At 43.5% G+C, this 20,722-nt stretch overlaps 2 protein-coding genes across 2 annotated transcripts in view; one reads left to right on the forward strand and one right to left on the reverse strand.

Annotated features, from left to right (window-relative positions):
- Positions 1-20,722, reverse strand: part of FSTL4 (follistatin like 4) — a 412,856-nt gene that overhangs the window by 355,199 nt on the left and 36,935 nt on the right. The window contains exon 3 of the mRNA XM_030927157.1: positions 17,674-17,707. Coding sequence (XP_030783017.1) covers positions 17,674-17,707 — 34 coding nt within the window. The remainder of the gene's footprint in view (positions 1-17,673; positions 17,708-20,722) is intronic.
- Positions 11,370-12,274, forward strand: LOC104659815 (overexpressed in colon carcinoma 1 protein). The gene has a single exon (XM_030927158.1). The coding sequence runs from the start codon at positions 11,569-11,571 to the stop codon at positions 11,758-11,760; it is 192 nt and encodes a 63-aa protein (XP_030783018.1). The 5' UTR covers positions 11,370-11,568; the 3' UTR covers positions 11,761-12,274.

Here is a 20,722-nt window from a genome sequence, read left to right on the forward strand (position 1 = left end):
CTCTTGGGATTCATATAAGTTCTTTCACAGCAGTTAAGCAATTGGGAATGAACCATCCTAAAGACAACGGGCGAGCCACCCAAAGCAACCACCAGCTTTGTTTGCCTGAGTCTTGCCTCTGTTTACGATACTTGGGGAACAGCAAGTGTGGGAGAGAGGATAAAACACAAGATAGCTTTTACAAAATGACTAATAAAGAAATAATGGGAACCCAATAACTACCAATTACAGAGGCAAGAGAAATAATAAAAATAATAAAGCAGAAAATGTACAAAGCAAACAATTAAGACTATTTTATCAAAACAATACTGCGACTCAGCAAGCATTAATTCTCACTGCACAAGGGCAGTAACTGTTTATCATCTGAATTTTGCACATTAGGAAAATGACACCAAGGGAGTTAATAAGTTTCTCCAAGCTCTAGGACACTTCGGAGCCCAGATTAAAAGTTAGCCATGCTCACGCTCAGCTGAGATGTCATCTCTCATTAAAGTCTAAATCAGCTCAGAGAACACACCACATTTATTATTTTTTATAAAATCGTATGACTGATTCTGGAGGAGCCAACAGTATCTTTGGGATAAACACTGATTAAAAACATACTTTTAAAATGTCTCTTTTTCTAACCCAGTGGACCAAATATATAAATTAGAGCTATTCTGGTCTACTGAGTACCGTAAATGTATATTTAGATGTAACAAAATATCAGCTGGAAATATCTTTGGAAAGTAATTACTCTGCAATATACGTGGAATGTCTTAAATGCTTAAAGCAATTGCCTCATTTTAAAGACATAACTTACATAGAGAGGCACAAATATTAATTACCAAGCTCGAAGCTTGCTTGTAAATTTATTGCCTAGAGGGAATATGTATAGATTAAGGCACAAATATCAAAAAATAAGATAGAATGATAGAAGATTTAACTGCCTAAACCAAGGACCCACTTCTAGACACCAGCATCATTAGAGACATTCAAGGAGGGCTGAGGAGGTAAAGGGTTGCTCCAGCTTTTGCTCCAAATTTCCCCAACTTCTCTCCTACCCTCCACTTTCCTCTCTCCCCCATCTCCTTACTGACATCTGACTCTACTGGTCTACAATTAACAAGTTCTATACCTTAGTACAAAACAGGGATTGAAAACTCAAATGTCTATGGAGACCACACAAGTAATTTAAGGAATATGGGTCTTCTGGAACTTCTATTTGGTTATATTTATTCTACAGAACTGTATCTAACACTTAGTCTCACTATGAGGAATGCACTAGGGAGTAGTGAGGACTGTGGAAAAGCAGGAGAGCATGTATACCCTTCAAAGACACGGCTGCTCTCACCCAAGCCTGTTGCTGCCATGAGGTCATGTGGGCCCAGTGTTATCAAAGCATTTTACTTTCCAAGATCATCTGTATATTTGGATATTTGAATCTGTTGGTAAAATGCCCTTATTTTTAAACTATGGCAACTCATCTCATTCATATTGAAATATTTTTATGTTTACAAAAAACATCTGCAGGCCAAGAGAGCATAAATCAAAACATGGCTGCAGGCTGAATCTGGCCCACGGGTCACCAGTTTGAGACCTGTCATATGAAACAAATATGGACCAGAAATCAGGCTCAAGGGTCTTAGGAGAAACCTGTCTTAGGTTTTCTTATGAAGAGGCAGACAGGCTTGGTGAGTTTCCAGGTAGGAGATGATGTGGCTCAATGAAAGTTCTGCTATTCCTTCAGGACCCAACGTGATTTTGTGGGTATTCATAAGGAAACAGGGGATGAAGCCCTAACAGTGGGTGTTCTAGGAATTAGCAGCAGATAGGAGAGATACATGCGTGCAAAAGTCTTTTCTGGACACTTGCACATGGTAGAAGAGCCACAGAATTCTCAACTGTAGGGTTCAGGGCAAGCAACCTCTGGGTAAAGTCTCCTGGTCCTGCCGTTCCCTGTGCTCCAACGGCAGTGGCTAGTCTCTTGCCGTTAGATCTCTGGGCCTGCAAAACGTAACTCTCCCTCTGACCTCCAGGGGGCGAGGGAGAGCGGGTGAGTCCCGTGGTACCTGGAACCCACAGTCTGTATCAAGAGAGAGGAAGCCTAGGTTTGTCCAAGACTAACAGACTGGACCAGCATCTTCACCTCTTTACCAAGGCATGGCAGCAGCTTCTCAGTGTCTTGCCTCAGACGTTTCTTCTCCGTTTCCCTCTGTCCTCCACATTTTCCCCTCCCATCAGGCACAGCTATGGGTGCGCCCGCTCTTCCTAAACTTCTCAAGGACTGTCCATTTAGAAGTGACCTTGCAGACTTGCCTTAGAGCTAAGAGTCCTCAGGACAAGGGTCCTAGCAAAGCTACAGTAGCAAGACACAGGGACACCCCACTACAAAGGACTAAATATTTAGGTATGGTGAGGTCAGTAAATAAGTCACTACTGAAACACGCCCAGCAAACCAAATCACAAATCCTTTCAAAGCTGTGTCTTCTCATTTCTAAAACAGAGTATCACATGATCTGGCCACATTGGACTATTGTGAGTGTTAAAATAAGTGAACTCGGCAAAGCATATGGCATATGGTGGAGCTTTAATAACAACAGTTGTCATCATGTGCCCCCTCCCATATAATCTCCTATCCCCTAAGGCTGGAAAACAAAACATGTAGGAATAATTTAAATGAAAGTCAAAACATAGAACTTAACTAGAAAACTCAGTTAGCCAGGACCCCCATCACTAGGGTATGGTGGCTAAGTCTCTGGGATATGTTGGACACTGTGCCACTCTATGGAGAAGGGAGAACCTGGACTCAAGGGTGGGAAGCAAGGAAAGGAAGCAAGAAAAACAACCCAGAGAGCCCTGAGAATTAAGAGCACTGGCTCAGAGCCCCAAATCCCTCCTCTGCTACTCACTAGTCCCGGGACCTCAGGCACGTCACTGTACCTGTTCAAGCCTACCTCATCTGTCCAAACTGTGGGGCCTTTGATCTGGAGTTGGATCATTTGGATGATTCCATGAATGGAAGAGATGAGAAGCAAGTCCAACCTTGCAAGGAGGGAATGGTCACCACCATGCCCAGCATTCAGGCAGGCTGCTTGGTGGGTGGAGTGCAGTTGTGAAGACAGGCTACGCAGTGGACCTTTTGGAAATCCAGACAGAGAGCTTGGGGAGATGGGGTGGGGAGGTGCCTGGAGCACAGTGGTGGGCACATCTAGTGCTCTCTCAGGTCATTTACATGGGCCTCCGCTGTGGGTAGCCTGTTTCTCGCTATATTCCAAATGTCTCTGATCCATGACACTCGCATCCTAATGGATCCTGCTGTCAGCAATGGATGAGCATTGAGCTAACAGATGTCAAACAGCATTTACATTTCTGAAATGGCTTCATCTGCTCCCTCTCCCAGGACTCTCCAAAGTGAAATTTGAAATGTGGACAGACGGGTCAGCTCTGGACAGCTCCACTTCCAGAATTCTCATGGGCAAGAAACAATTATTTATTTGTTCCTAAACAGACAGACAGTGCTGAGCTTATTCAACAACAACAACAAGCTGCTTTTCAACCTTGTCTTCTTGGAAAGGCGTGCAATTTCCTAAGAGGCACATGGAAATGTCTGTCACCTTGTAGTTTAAATAGCATTCATTCATTCATTCAAAGCACACTCGCAATGAATTACCTTGTTCATTCGAAATTCTGCAGAAGACCAGTGAGAGGTTTGGATTGGAGAGAGCATGGGGGAGTTTAGCATCTGCGATGTGGTACGAGAATCAAACCGCGCTGCTAGATTCACCCAAGCACCCTCTGCATGATGACGGCAGGGTCAGAATGGTATTCTCAGTCTGGGTTTCAGTAGCAGGGACATCTGTAGCTATCAGAAAATGCTGTGGAATCATCTGTCTAGGGACCATCTGTATTTGGGGGTTATTCCAATGTAGCACCTGACACATGATAATGAATGGATTTTTCTGGCTCTCTCTAGCTCTATTTTAAACTGTCATCATTTTAAACCATGAAATATGTCAAGTGATAATTAAACCTTACCATAGACAGGTACTGTGAAAATGATTAACTTTTACCATTTCCTCCATACACATTTTGAATATTTTGAATACCCCAGGTATGGGAACATTACACTGACAGATGAGAGAAGTCATCTTTACAATAATTTATTTTTAAAAGAACCAAAACAGGGCTGAAAATTCTGTGTTTTCCCATTGGGTTTTAATTTGAAAACTTCTGTCACAAACTCCTATTTACAGAGGAAGCCTGGTGAGAGGAATACAGAACCGGATGCCATAATCTCCAACTCTGCCTCAATTAGCTGTGTGACCCAGGGCAAGTCCCTTGCCATCTCTGAGCATCAGTCTCCTCCTCTGTCAAATACCAATGACCGTATCTTCACTTTTCCTAACTCACAGGCTTTCTTGAGCATATTAAATGAGAGGACAAATGGGAAAGCTCTTTGAGAGCAAAAGGCACACCAGTTACACTATCTGAATGTAAGGTATTATTTTAAATTCTGTATAAAGGGGAAAAAAGTAATATGCCAGCACAGCTTTACAGGCCTACTGTTTTTAAAAAATAAACACATACACAAAACCAAAACCTCAACTCATTTTATTTTCGGCTGAAGTTTCTGAGCAGGAGATTAGATCTGACCCTATCAAATCAACGTCCCCTCGGAGCCACAGGACTCCCATTTTGTGTCCAAATACGCAGGGGCTCACACAAATGATAAAAATTCAAATGAAGCAGCCAACCAGCTGGATGGGAATGTTGCTTCCAGCAAAAAGGAAGAGCAAATAACTGCTAAAACTAGTAAGGCAAACAGCCTGAAATATATTTTTACCCCCCACAACTCATTGCCTAGACCTGTGAATTTTTTTACAGGCCTATTTCTTCTGAACTTGGGGTTCTCCACTCCCCTTTGGTAGCAGCAGCAAGACACAGCTCCCCGAGATGGGAGGTTGGGGGAGGTCCCAGGACCTCTGACTCTGCAGACATGCTGACTGTAGAACAATGAATACACGTTTTTGAAAATGAATATTTCAATCAGAATTACACAAACATTGTCAGATTCCCATAGAATGTGTCTTCCTGAATGACCTCAGTGAAGCCCATTTTAATTCTTTGATCAATTTCCTACAGAGTACAAAAGGTCCTCATTGTTTAAATTTAGAAAATAAGATTGCAATGCCTATCTCAGAGGTTGTTTATGAAGATTAAATAAGAAGTTGAATGTGAAAATGTTTCCATTTCCAATCTACAGAATTTATAGTAAAGGACTAAACATTTTGCCTCTAAATTGTTTTGAATGTGTGGACACACAGGAAATTACTTATTATAAAGTGGCTCCTGGTGGAGCGCAGTGGCTCACGCCTGTAATCCCACACTTTGGGAAGCTGAGGCAGGTGGATCACCAGAGGTCAGGAGTTCGAGACCAGCCTGGCCAACTTGGTGAAACCCTGTCTCTACCAAAAATTACAAAACTTAGCTGGGCATGGTGGTGCATGCCTATAATCCCAGTTACTCGGGAGGCTGAGGAAAGAGAATCACTTGAACCCGGGAGGCACAGGTTGCAAAAAATGGCTAATGAACAGCAGCCCTGCTTATAGGTGAGATCCATCCTCCATTCTGTGTTCCTGTCTGCCACCCCATGCCCATTTAGAAGCAGCCAGCCCAGCAAGCCTCCACCAACCCCTTCCCGAGAAAGAAGGCGATCTCTTATGAAAAACAGAAAATAAAAGCTTCTGCCAAACATCATCGAGGAAAGGACTGAAGCCACTGCCAGGGAAGGGGCTTGCTCATTCGCTTTTTTCTCTATTTTGGGTGATTTCATTTGATGTTCATTTGCTTTTCATCTCTATGTACTTTGGCTAAAGGGCTAAAGACAGGATCTCATGTTTGGGGTAAAACCCCTCTCAAGTTGCGGCTAGTGAATGCTTGGTGCACCTCCCCAGGTATCTCCTGCACCTACCCTAGGAGACAGGACAAAAGAACAAGGTGAAAGAACCCAGTCGCTGGAGGCAGCTGTGATTTGAAGCAACAAAAAAGTGTCCTTTATTTGTCATCAGGGACCTGAGTTCAAACTCACACTCTGTTAGAAGCTCCTGTGACGTTGGGTCAGCTGCTTAATCTTTTAGCCTTGGATTCCTTCTGAAGGCAGAAGACAGCACCTCTCCCTGAAACGCTAGGTAAATGTTTGCTGATTCTTAGCCTGCTTTTGAGGCACTCAGAATCCTTTTAGGGGTGGAGGGTGTGATAGACACCCAGACGTGAAACCATTAAGTGGATGTTAACATACTTAGGGAATTCCTTTTACCTTCTTGCTTCTGTGTCTCTTATTCAGACCCAACTGCCATTTGGGATCCACCTTCCTCTCACTCTCACTTCAGGATATCCTGACCAGGGGTATGGCTGGTGACTGTCAGGAAACCCAGCAGCACACAGCATTAATTAAGAGCATGAATCACATGACCTGAGTCTGTCCAATCCCAGTGAGCTTTAGCACTTTTGTGGGATACACGGGACTAGAGGCCATCTGTCTTCCACCGGTCCCAGAGTTGTGAGGAGGGGTGGCTGGCACTCACCATGAAGGGGAGCCCCCAGAGAGGGGCAAAATGGAGGGAGAAGCCAGGTTCTTACACTCCATATCAAGTATATCTGAAGCCACCCCTCACTTTCCACCCTCACTGGACTGTCCAATTACATAAGCCATAAGTCCTCTTTTTGTTTGAGCTAGTTGGGTTGAGGTTTGTTATTTGCAACAAAAACGTCATCACTGGTACAGTATGCCCTTAAAAGTCAAAGGGGACCCTCTGCTGAGGCAGCCATGCTTTGGAGAAAAGATCCTGAAACTTCGCCTCCACCAGAACATTCAGAGAGTTGTTCTCCCAGATTCCAACATCAATTACACTGAACAAATGCTCTCTCTATATTGCGAACCCACCTGCGAGGTGGCTGGCCATGGTGCAGGTACACCAGGTAGACATCTGTCTGCAGGACATCAGGGCATCTTCTCAACTGACTCATCTATAAGGGCAGGGACTATGCCGGGTCATCTCTGCACACCAAACTCCAATCAGCCCACGGAAACTTCTATAAGCAACCAATAAAGCCTCAACGCACACCCTGATAATTATATTCACCTTTCCACAGGAGTCATTTCTCCATTATAAGTAGTAGCTGTCAAACTAGGGTCCCAGGTACTGTTTTTGAGGCACTGATGGGGTGAGAGAGCCATTGAGGGGCAGAGAATGGAGTTGAGAAGCTGGAGCTCTGAAGAACAGGGCAGGAGCAATCACTGGCTTGCAGTACATGGGAGAACCAGCTCTGTGCACCATCCAACTGCTCTGACTGCGCTCGGACCCCGGCCCAGGTCTCCCCACTCTTGGCTGCATTCTTATCCCAGAAGGCTGTGGGTCACTGTTTCCATGGAGCCAGTGCCCATCCCACCTGCTCATTTCTGGGGCACACGCTCCCTGACTTCCTGGAGAGCTCAAAGCAAGATTCAACACTTTGTGAAAAGGTGTTTTTTTTGTTTGTTTGTTTTTGTTTTTGTTTTGTTCTGTTTTTTTTTTTTAATGCAGGCCCTAAAGCATTTCTTGGAATTCAATGGCAGCCCTGGCCAAGAAATATAACCCAAATAACAGCATGTAGAGACCAGTGGGTGGGTTAGAATGCACAGGATTTTCCAACCCTGGTTGCCTGATCTGCCAAGATGCCATGGCTCACTCACCAAGCCCAACTTGTGCACCGTGGAAGCCCTCACCACTGCCACAGGAGAGAAATGGGCGAAATGCAGAGTGAGTAAGGCCAATCAGGAGAGAGAGCGTTGGTTGGCAGGTCTTGCTAATTTAGAGGAGAGGTCTCCCATTACAGATTATTTCCAGTCCTGACTCTGCTCCTGCTGAAGCAGAGAGATTAAAGATTTGTTATAAAAAAACAAAAAAACAAAAAAACAAAAAACAAAAAACAAATCTTAAAACAATGAAAAGGCAGGTTTGTTGTTGTTTAAAAAAGAGCTTTAAAAGATGAACTCATTTTGATGAAAAGAACTGAATTAGACTATAACGGTCAGTTGCATTCCGTACCTCGTTTCCTAATAAAGAAAGATTGTCAAGCAGCAATGAGACAAAAGAGACGGAAACAAATGATTTTTAAGTCACAGATAATTAACCCCAGAGGCTTGTGGATAGCACATTAATATGCTGGGGCAAATAGCTTAATGAGGTTTGAAAAGGGCTTCCATGTTTATATGGAGAAGATAATTTCAAGGGTTCCTGAAAAGCAAAGAAATGCCTCTGGCTTGGGGACCAGTCAAGGAACAAAGATGACAAACGTCAAGCTTAACTTCTGCTGGGATCTCAGAGATGAGGGTGAACCTCCTGGGTGGGGTAGGGACCTCAGCAGATGTACAGGGAGCACCATCATCTCTCTCCACGGTCCTGAGGGGCAGGATCAGCATGCTTCAGGCTGACGCCATCCTGTCTTTTGGTCTTCAGGAATGTGCAGTGGTTCATACCCCTTAGGAGTCATGAGCTCTTCGACAATGTGACTCTTCCCACAAATTCCAGATAGTGACCTATGCCCAAATATTGCATTGCAACCTCTAAGGAGACCCCTAGGCAAGCACAAGTGATTATACAGGGGTTCATTATCCTGCCCACACCGACCAAGGCTCTATAGCTTGTCCGTCATAACCACAGAGGTTTAGCTTATGTGCATGAACACATTTTAAGCTCCTTCTAGGGGAAGAACCCACACGTTGTTAGAAAGGGCAGAGGAGTTCTCTGAGGATGGTAGTTAAGGAAGGTGAGCATTCCCAGGGACTGGTGGGAAAAGCAAGCACAACAAATAGGACCAGGTATCCTGGAGCTATGGGGTTCACAGTCAAACAACCTGGAAGGCCCTGTGCCTGTGATCTGACCTTTGTGAGAAATCGAGAGATGACACAGAGACAACTGTGCCTGTGATCTGACCTTTGTGAGAAATGGAGAGATGACACAGAGACAAGTCAGCCCTGGGATATCCCAGGCATCTAACACTTGTTCAGTGCCCATTCTGTGTTAGGGACAGGGGACCCTGGGAGGAAGACACCTAACCCCTGCTTTTCCAAAACTTGTGCCTGCACGGCAGCATGAGAGCTGTCCCAGGGCAAAGGCTCCAGGTACCAGGTGAGTGGCGCTGTGGCTCTTGGGGAGGATTTACATACCTCAAGTTCAGACAGCATCACTGGCAGGTCCATCATGAGCCCTGAGCTATCCACCACAAGGTTCTGCTGCCTCCAATCCCTGGAGAGAGCTGAGCTCAGCCAGAGGATGGGATGGAACAGCCACTTACTCAGGGCCTGGAAGGCGTGGGATCAGGAAGATCATGTGCAGGGACAGGAGTGAGAACCCCGTTCACCTGTACTGTCTTAGTCCAGGCTCGCCTTTCCAGTTCCAGGCACTAGAATTACACTGCAGAATCCTGGGGAACAGAACCTTAGAGTTATCTACAGCCTGGGAATCCTCTGGATAATGCTGTGCTTGGTCCTCCGACCCCAGTGCTCAGAAATCTTGGGAGATTTTGGGATCTTGGGAGAGAAGTTTATGTTTAAGTTCTTTTTTTTTGAGACAGAATCTCACTCTATCACCCAACCTGGAGTGCAGTGGTGCAATCTCGGCTCACTGCAACCTCCGCCTCCTGGGTTCAAGTGATTCTTCTGCCTCAGCCTCCCGAGCAGCTGGTACTACAGGCATGCACCACCATTCCTGGCTAATTTTTTGTATTTTTAGTAGAGACGGGGTTTCACCATGCTGGCCAGGTTGGTCTCGAACTCCTGACCTTGTGATCCAGCCACCTCGGCCTCCCAAAGTGCTGGGATTACAGGCATGAGCCACCACGCCCGGCTGTTTGTCTTTAAGTTCTTAAAGGTGCCATCTTAAAGGCTTAGTTCTTCTGATTGTAGAATGAGAGAATTAGAGCATAAAGTTAAAGAAAGACTCTGACAGAGGAAAGGGACCAGAATAGGCTAAGTTTAAGATAATTCTTCGGCCGGGCGCCATGGCTCACACCTGTAATCCCAGCACTTTGGGAGCCTGAGGCGGGCAGATCAAGAGGTCAGGAGACAGAGACCATCCTGGCTAACACGGTGAAACCCTGTCTCTACTAAAAAAATACAAAAACCTTAGCTGGGCATGGTAGCGGGCACCTGTAGTCCTAGCTACTCAGGAGGCTGAGGCAGGAGAATGGCATGAATCTGGGAGGCGAAGCTTGCAGTGAGCCGAGATTGCACCACTGCACTCCAGCCTGGGTGACAGAGTGAGACTCTGATTCAAAAAAAAAAAGATAATTCTTCATAGAAAAGTCAATAGGCTACAACATCCAGGGTCTCATGAATGCATCTTGGAGACAGAAGAATGAACTGGCTTACTTGAGAGAGGCCTCTATGTCTATGGCCAGGCCTGTAAGAGCTCTAGTAAAAATTACCCATGCACTGAGCACTGCCAACATTGCCCATCCTGTGCCAACGGCTCTGCATACATAGTCACCCCTCCTAATATGTCCATGAGGCTGTGTGGGCACCGACCATATCCCTGCCCAGAATCTTCCTTTGCGGACAACCATTGCCTGTGGTCTGGATGAGGATGAGTTTGCAAACCCTGATGGGATTTTTCTGGTGTCATTCTAGGGGAAAGTTTCACCCTCTGAGATGGTGAGCAGGCAGGACTCTGTGAGCTGCAGCTGCTTGTGGCCATCCTGGAAGGCTGCCTGGAAGAGGCCAACGTGCCAGGAGAAGAAAGGACAGGAAGAGTGTGAGAATCCTTTTATCAGCTATTCTTGAAGCCAGATCCACCCTTAGATTCTACAGCTTCATAAGCCTCTCAGGCTTCGGCCAGCACAAGTTGGGTTTCTACAACTCAGAATTCAGACTGATGCTATCCCCATCCTTTTTCAGGTAAGGCTGAGTAACTTACCCAAAGTCACACTGTGAGTAAGCTGCCTACCAATTGGTCATGATCAAAACTGGGCATCAAATCACTACTTAAGCAGAACACATCAGCTAGGTGCGCCATGCATTTCCCACTCAACTTCGGACAACCAGACACAATATAGTTTCCCAGCAGCTGAAAAAAGGCAGCACGACCCAGAAAGAGCCAATTTCTGTGAGGTTGGGGGACAGGAGATAGATGTCACTTTCAACTTCTTTGAGCCCAGTGACTGTAGAAGAACACGCAGTGCCCCACTGTAAGTGAGAGAGGGTGGGATGGGGGAAGGAAAAGCCATCTCTTTCCCCAGATGGCAGTCTTGAATTGAAAAAGAGCCACGGTTCCAGGCACTGTCAAATCTGGATGGCTCCCTTTAAATTCCCTACATCTGCAGCTATTAAAGAAGTTACCTCGGAGGGGTGCCGGGTTGTTTCCGCCCTGCAGCCCGCAGCCCGCCGCGCCACGGGCCGCGTCCCTCGGCTGTGGGAGGGGGCGGCCTCCACTCGGTTCCTTGCCCCGTCAGCCTCCCGCTCGGGGCGCGCCGCCTTTCGTCTGGGTCTCCGCCCCCAAGACCCGCGGCCGCAAGCCCCGGAGTGCGGCTTCCCTGGCCGGCTGCGCGATGGGCTTCGGGAACTCCACCGCCACAAGCGCGGGCGCGGGCAGAGGCCCTGCAGGAGCAGCCAAAGATGTAACAGAAGAATCCATAACAGAAGATGACAAGAGGAGAAACTATGGAGGAGTATATGTTGGCCTACCATCTGAAGCTGTCAATATGGTGTCCAGTCAAACAAAGACAGTTCGGAAAAATTAGAAGAAAATAACATCATGACTCAAGAATCAAGAGCATGCTCATCAATTTGGAAGGAAATTGGCTCCGTGGGACATTGTAATGTGCGTAGACATGTCCAAGGAAATTCTAAACAGTCACCCTTCCCTCTTGCATTCCCCCAAATCTTAAGTGTATACATAAAACCCTGGGTACATATTGTTGTGGTAATAGAAGGGAATTGGTTAAACAGTACACTTTATGGAACTTTCTGTGGCCACCTACGAAAGACAAGTTCACAAACTGTCATGGAGGCTGCTGTTGCCTAGCCAGGGCTGCTGCGTTCTGGCGTTTCCACCGTGGCCACTCAACACATTTCATGGAGGTCATGTCTTTTCACTGATGCTTTTTGATAGTTTTTATATAACAAAATCTTTATTCTATTTATAACTTGAGACGATAAGGCACTATAAATGAATGACCTAAAATAATATATTTGTCTGTTATCTTTTGCTATTTCTACTTCACTTTAATTTTTAGCTGTGAAATTGGTAAACGGATTCTTACAACTATCTCTTTCTGTTTTTTACTATTTGGTTTTCAAATTTCATTTAAATGTCAGAATTTCCTTTTTAGGAACAATGTGTATTTCATTGCAATATTTAAAAATAACCTCAAATTTGCATGCCATATGCACATTTTGATTACATTTTTATTTTCTTTCATGAAAGGCATGTGCAACTACAAATACTTCATAGCCATTGCGTTGCTCATTCTATGTCACAGCATCTCTTCATATTAGTTCTCTGACTGTTTTCAAGGACTTGGTGATGGACGGTTAGTGGGATATCTGGAAATTAATTTGATAATGATTTGTGTATCTACGTAGTACTACAATGTAAATTACTCAATTTACCAATGTATTTCAACAATTAAAACATTTTTATCCCTCTTCAAAAAAAAAAAAAAAAAAAAGAAGTTACCTCAAAATAACCTAGGAGTTTATTAATCTGTTTCACTGAAGACAGTCAGCCACTTCACATTACACCAAGATAGATTAGGCAGGGAACTGAGAGATCCAGAAAACATCTGCTACACAAAATCAAAATTAATGGTAAACAGAATGCAGTTCTTGATAGCTGAAGTTCACCCAGATGCAGAGAACTATAAAGGGTCTACTGGAGGCAGCTGCCAATTAGGGACCGATTCCATGGGTTTTCGGAAAGTGACGCTCTAGTTTCACACTCAGGACTGGCAGGTCACGTTTGCTTAGGAGATTTGCACTGCGAAGCAGCCAGAGCCACGCTGAGTGTGCATGTGATGGTCACCCCCTTTTATCCTTTTCCCTGAAGACAGCAGTGGCCCTCCTCTCCCGGGCTCCCTCACAGCCTTGCTGGAAGCCAGGCCAGGCTGGACAGGGCTGGGACATGTGCGGGAGCCAGCATAGGGAGAGGAGGTAATGCAACCTGACATTGGTGCTCATCCCCAAACTCGCAGCCCCTAATCACAGCACAATCACAGACATCTGGAATAGCTTACAGATCGCCCTATGCTCCTCAGAGATGGCTGACAAGGGCTGAATTATCTCTGCCATTTGCTCGGCCTACTCAAGTGTTCGCTCGTGGCTATAATTCAGCGTGATGGGATCAGTCAGAGAAAAGCACTGGCTTGAGTAGATGAATTTTGGCAGTCGCAATCAGCACTGGCCCTCACAGTGGACACGGGAGTGTCTCAGAGAGGTAAGGGTGGCACCCTTTGCTGAAGCTTCAGAAAAGGGTGAAATTAAATTTTAGGTGTCTGGTGGGAGTTATAAAAATACCTGCATTGGAGAGCACAGAGAGATGCAGCCATCACTCCTTCCCATGCAGCTTGCATAGGTAGGTCCCAGGCATGAATATCCAGGGTCACACAGGACTCCCCTGAAGGAGGAATGGCTCCGTCTCCCTTGGGGAGGCACATTACCTTCCCAGGGGACACCCTATCAGTCTCGTAGTCCTGCCACAATCTTTGCTACAGTGTCTACCTTCAAGTCCCACAAATCTAACTTGGAAACAAAGCACCCCCAGGAAGTCCCTCTCAGCTCTCTGGGCTTGGCAACCAACATAAGGTACAGACACTCCTGGATGTGATGAAGCAAGATCAAGTCACTTAAGCAACCACCACTCATTAAAGAGAGGTTCAGGGCATCAGAGAGCACCAGCCCAGAAGCATTCCTCATCCCTACAAAAAATTAACATGAAAAGGAAGGAGTCTAATGTGTACAGGGCTATCTGCTCTGTGTCGCAGGTTACTCAAGGAAAAGGGAGGTAAAGAATGTGAACGTTCTCTGAAAACTTCAGAATGACCAAGAAGATATTCTCATTATTGCTGCCACAGTGTTCTGTGCATGCACAGCCCATGGAGCACAGTCTGGTGCCTGGGCACTCTGAGGAGGAAGCTCTCCCTCTTTCTGGGCTCTCTAGGGCAGGGTTTGCAAAAGGCACTACATAGAATGCCTGCCCTGAGATGGTCAAAAACAACACAATTAATTTTGTTAGATCCCACAGAAAACCAAGTTTGGAAAATGCTGCATATTACATTCCTTGTTGAGAGTGATATTTTGCCTATGAAAAATCCTGAGAGATTCTCCAGTCAAAATACCATCATCAACAACAACAATGAAAACTAAAGTTTACTGAGTCCAACATTTTCCAAGTGTATTACTGTCCTAAGGCCACCATAATAAAGTTCCACAAACGAAGTGACTTAAAACTGGGAGAAATGGATTTTCTCCCAGTTCTGGAGGCTGCGAGTACAAAATTAAGGGGCTGGCAGGGCCATGATCCCTCTGAAGGTTCTAGGGATGGAGGGTTCCTTGCAACTTGCCAGCTTACGGTGGTTGCCAGCAATTCTCTGCTTCCATCATCATATGATGTTCTCCTTGTGTGTCTGTGTCCAATTCACCCTTTTCTTATAAGGATCTCACTATCGCATCAGGGCCCACCCTAATCCATTACGACTTTGTCTTTATATCTGCCAAAACCCTATTTCCAAATAAGTTCCCATTCACAGGTTCTGGGTTAGGACTTTGACATGTCTTTTTGGGGAACACAATTCAACCCGTAATATTAGGTTTATCTGAATTTTCATCAGTGCATCAGCCAGGAATATCTAATGATAGCCACAGAACATTTCTTTAAAAGTGCCTTTCTAGAACCAAAGGGCCCAGTGCCTCACTTAGATATTACTAGCAAAGGCCAGAATGAAAAGGCAACACACACAAAGCGAATATGTAGCTTGCATTTAATTTAAGAAACAATTGTTGGTTAACTACTGGCCCTGAGCTAGGGCTGTGAGGAATCTGGGGACGAAGGAGCAGGGAGGGTCTCTGATCTCAGGAAATTAACAACCTGATAGGAGCCCTTCCCTCTCCAATTAGATAGGGTAAGCTAAACACTTCAAGAAACAGAGTTGGAAAGGATTAAGGGGAGGTAGATTTGACAAGGATGAGGGACAAGGCATGCAGGAACAGTGTGAGGCCAGAGGCAAGAAAGCTAGACAGCATGACATCTACGGCTGGAGGGGAGGAGGGGGAAATAGGGCAGAGGACAGGTCTAAGGCACACAATGCATTCACTTTGCCCCAACTTTCTCTAGTTCCCACTATGATTTGACCTGGACTCGACTTCCACTGCTAACATTAGCCCCTCTCACTTCTCAACACACATACTTAGTCAAGAGTTTCCAAAAGTCACATGGTGCGAAGTTGCAGTTGGTTAGCCATCTGTGGCTCCAAACCTTCAATGGAGTGGATGCTCCTGAGTCAGGTACAGAATTGAAATAAGACAAACCAAAACAGAAAACCTCCTCAGGTTCTGTGACTGGGAGCTTCCTCTCTAGACTTGAAGACTTTCTAGACTCTCCTGGGCCTCAAAAACTGTGCAGAAAAATCAACTATTACTCATCTGTTCCTCTTTCAGTCCCGGGTCAAGTCAGAGCTGGGAACCAACCCAGGTGTTCATTGCTAGACAATATCTTACTTTTCTTTGAAAGAAAAATAGTTTACTGAAGCACCATAGTGCTTCTATTATTTTTATACTTGTACACTGTTCTGGAGAAGATTAACAACCCCACAACCCAAGTCAGTGAGTCAGTGAATTCCCAGACCTAAAAATATTTAGAACCAGCCGGCAAGGTCCCACTCCTTTTCTTCCTGCCAGGTTGTAAGCATTGACGTTACAGCACTGGGCTATTTCAGGAACTCTCAAACATTCAACTTTGACAGAAACAAGCAAGAAAGACATCAGTGCACAATAGGAAGAAAAAAGTTTATGTGATGTCAGAACAAATTTGCTAGTACAAACCCACAGTGTATGTTCCTAGTCAACCATCTGTGAAGGCTGACGCTTCCAGCGGTGGAGAGGTTATGGATGAATGCAGTGCAGCCTGACTAACACCTTCACTCATCCTCTGGGCACTCTCATTCTTCTGGGGGTTTGAAGTCATAATTTCAATCAGGCCTTTTTCATGCATTTGAATAGAAATACATGGCTCTTCTACAACCCCAGCCTTATTAGAGACATTTTCAACACAAGGACAGTAAGATTCCAAAAAGGTTAAGTTTATATGTGATTTTATAATGCAAATCAATTCCAAACATTCACAGTCGGGATACTGGCATAAACAGATATTATTCAAAGCCAAAGTTCATGTCAAACTCTCCTCTCCTTCCAGCTATTTCTCTCCAACTTACACGGTCACGGTACCCACTGTGAACACTACTTTCCATAAGAAATATCCTTCCCAGCCCCATCCACCTTCATCCATTTGGTTTTGGTATCCAAACAACACAGTTTGCTTTACAAATTGCCCTACAGTTCAGAGGACATCCAGTCTGAAACCAAAGATAATGGCAAATAGGAATGCAAGCCAGAAAGTTCATCTTAGAGTCAGATTATCCAGATCCTAGGACCCTAGGGATCCAGCACCATGGACAGCAGCAAACTACCCACTGGCCACAATAGATAGTGTGAAAAGTTTGTGTTACCAAGCTCTAGCAACACATGTTGATAACATAGCCATGTCTTTTGCTGTGTTGCATAACACAAGAACTAATCAGGAGGCAAAGCAATGTTAGATTTAGGAGTCAATATAGAATTTGCTAACTTATTTTAGATTGTCTCCCTTTTTGGAGACAGTACCACGGAGAAGGATGTGGTGAAGGTTAAAACCAAAGCCATATTCTAGACCAGGAACTTACTTTCATTTCTGATCTCATCGTTCCATCCACGTAATAAAAAAGATGATTGCCAATGATTCCACAAATCATACAAAAGACATCCCTTATTAGCGACTAGGTATTACTGAAAATGAATAAGGCAAACTTCCATTTCCACTACAAGATTTCTGAAATTATCACCCATATATGTATACCTCAGAGACCATAAAACAAATGTGCTACAAGAACTCTGGCAGGGGAAACAGAACATCATGGAATTGTTTTCAAAAGGAAAATTAATTAGTTATTTCTATTTCAGCTTAACTGAAGCCATAAGAAATCTATTTAGAAATATTTTTCACAGTGGTATCTCTTCCTAGATACTGAAATACCACAAACCATAAGCAATTTTTTTTGTGTTGTTTGTGTTGTTTTGTCGGGTAAAACTAATAATTATTCCAAGCTTCACTCAAAAATGTGGTTTCTCTTAAGAAACCAAAAACATGATTGTGAATGAGCCAGTTCTTCAAGTACCCCCTCCTCTGGTACTTGTAGGTAGAAGTCATAGTTTTCACAAGCAAACCTGGCCTTCAGTCCATCGAGTCCCTACAGACAAATGCCAAGTAGTCAGCACCCAGAAAAGGCCACAGGAAAATTTCAAAGAATGAGCTGCCCACAGTCTGAAGTTCATCTTAGTTTCAGCAAACTACTTCAAAAATGTCAACACTGAAAAGAAAATGGGTATGCGTGCGTTTTTCCTACCTTCTCTTCTTGTGACTTCAAAGCTTCTGGGCTCCTGCAAGAAAAGAAAGACTTTGTGTTTTTTGAAGAATAATTCATATATACAGATACTTGCAAATATCTCCTCTCTTGTTAGTCACATATTTATGAAAAGCTGAACAATCTACTAAGAACATGACACTGAGTAATGTTGGGTTTACTGAACTCTCAACATGTACATCTATAAATGTAAACAACTTGTTGCTTTGAGGGCTTAGGCAAAAAACAAACAAACAAACAAACTGTTAATCACAAAGGTTTCAACGAGCACAGCTAATTCTCGGGGTCTTCCTTATTTGCAATCTGGGCTGGTACCAAGTGTTAAGGAAGACTCTTCCAGGTTGATGACCCAACCTCTGCCTGAACTGTAGGTGCTTTTAGGCACTGAAGAAAACACAAGCAGACAGGGGCTAAAATTATCTGGCTAGCAGCAGGTTCTTCTTCGTGGTGCTATGGTGAAGACCACCACTGCTCCTGGGTATGTCACTGACATCACCTGATGATGGATTAAACACAATTTATGGTTTCCAAAGGGTGAGATCCTATGAACAATTTGGATAGCCAGTCCTTGCCACTGAACTAAATTAAGCCCTTGGGTTTTCCTAATTCAATCCCATCTTTATTGATGCCTACTATGTGCAGGGCAATAAGCAAAGTGCTCCAGAAGTTACCCAGGTAAAACAGAGTACCTGCATTGATATTCACAGTTGATTAGGGGGCTACATAACAAATGCAAATTACTGAGAAATCAAATGGTGATTTGTCTTGTAAATAGCAGTATTTCACATTCCAGTTGGAAACATAAGGAAAAGTGTTTTTAAAAGAACCTTTGAAAATAGCACTGAAGAATAGGCAGGGTTTCAGACAGAAATGGAGGAGGGAGAGTGGACCAGGAAGAGTGAATGGCACAGGAAAATGTTGGGTGGTAGGAAAATTCAGGGTAGCTCTAGAAGAAGGAAAAGTCTTGGTGAGAAGTAGTAGGGGAAAAGACTAGAAATGCATATTGCAGCTTCATAACTAATAAAAAGTATCTCCAACTCATCACAAATGACATGTTTTGGATAAAAAGCCTAAGGTTAAAAATAAGCTGAAAGTCCATACTAGCAACTGAAGAAGAGAAGAGAAAACACCAAACTATGACTACCGCCTCAACACCGCAGCCAGGAAGGTAATTCAGCAACAGTGCTTTTTAAGGCAATAGCATTGTCTTTCACACCTTAGCATTCTTGTCTAGCATCCTCTTGTGGTCAGAATGGGGAGGCAATATTACAGATGAAACTAAGAGGGCACTGGGAAGGTTGTCCTACCCAAATTACATTCCCTGACTGCTACCTTTCTACTGAGCAAAAAGTCCCATTGGAGACCAGTGGAAGATCCATGTCACATGCCAACAGCCCATCACACAAACCAAACTCTGGTTCCTGAAGGAGTACTCATCAGGTAAGGGTTCAGAGGTGGGGACACAGAGATGACAGGTGTAATGCAGGAAACATAAGCCACAGGGCATATTTTGCACAAAGCAAACCCAGCTCCTCCCAAACTTCCTCAGTAACCTACTCCAAAGCCTGGCATCTCTGTTTCTTGAAACAATTAGTATTCATGGAACAGGAGATAATTCATAATCAGCTCCAGAAAAAAACTACAAAATTTTTGTTGTGGTTACATAAAATTTATAAATTAATTTAGGGAAAGTTGACATCTATATAATATTGCATGTTCTTATCTAATAACATGGGATTTTAATAATTGTTTGAGTCTACTTTTGCTTCTTTTGAGAGTATTTTATAGTTATTCTTGTGCATATTTTGAATATTTCTTTTTTGTATGTCTTTTGTTATCATAAATGTTCTCTTATTATTTCTTCTAGCTAGTTTTTGCTTGTATATTTGATGGCAATTTAAAAATAATTTTTATATTTATTTTATAACCAGTTTCTTGGTTAAATTTTATGGTTTGTAATAGTTTTTCCATTGATTCTTTTGGGGTTTCCATTTGAATATTTACGTAATTTGCAAATAGTAATTATCTCTTCTTTCCAACTCCTATACTTCCAGTTGTTTTCTCTTATCTTAGGGCTTTACCCAATTCTCAACCCATGTTAGGCATTGTGGTCATACTGGGTACCCTTGTCTTGGCTTTTACTTTCAGAAGAAAACCTTTAGCATTTCCCCATTAAGTGACATGATGGCTTTTAGCATAAAATTTACAAATTAATTTAGGGAAAGCTGACATCTATATAATATTGCATGTTCTTACCTAATAACATGGGATTTTAATAATTGTTTGAGTCTACTTCTGCTTCTTTCAAGGGTATTTTATAGTTTTCCTTGTGCATATTTTGAATATTTCTTTTTTGTATGTCTTTTGTTATCATAAATGTTCTCTTATTTCTTCTAGCTAGTTTGCCAATATACATTTTATTGAGTTTTAAAAATAAATATATGTGCTAGCTGAAAAACAGCTTGTTCCTTTACTCATTTGTTTATTGACTGTTTCCCTCTAGTGGAATGTGGGATGGCGCCAGTATCTTTTTCACTCTTGCATCATCAGTGCTATAGCAGAACAGATGCTCAATACATATTTGTTGAATAAAAAATAAAATAAAATAAATGTGTTGGATTTTATCAAGTACTTTTCTCTGGCATTTAAGGAGATAATCATATGATTTTTCTCCTTAGTTCTATTAATAGGCTGACTTACATAGTAGATCTCATAATATTCCACTACCCCTGTACTTCTGAAACAAGTTATTCTTAGTCATAATATACTTTTTAAAATATGCTGCTGGATTCCGTTTATTATTGTACATATGTTTTACATTTATTGGTCTATAATTTTTTGTATTGATATTCATAAATGAGATTGGTCTACCAATCTCATATTTTTCTTATCAGATTTAGAAATTGGCGGGCACGGTGGCTCTCACTTGTAATCCCAGCACTTTGGGAGGCCAGGCGGGCGGATCACGAGGTCAGGAGATCGAGACCATCCTGGCTAACATGATGAAACCCCGTTTCTACTAAAAATACAA

The sequence above is a fragment of the Rhinopithecus roxellana genome, chromosome 3, assembly GCF_007565055.1.
Source record: "Rhinopithecus roxellana isolate Shanxi Qingling chromosome 3, ASM756505v1, whole genome shotgun sequence".
NCBI lineage: Eukaryota > Metazoa > Chordata > Mammalia > Primates > Cercopithecidae > Rhinopithecus > Rhinopithecus roxellana.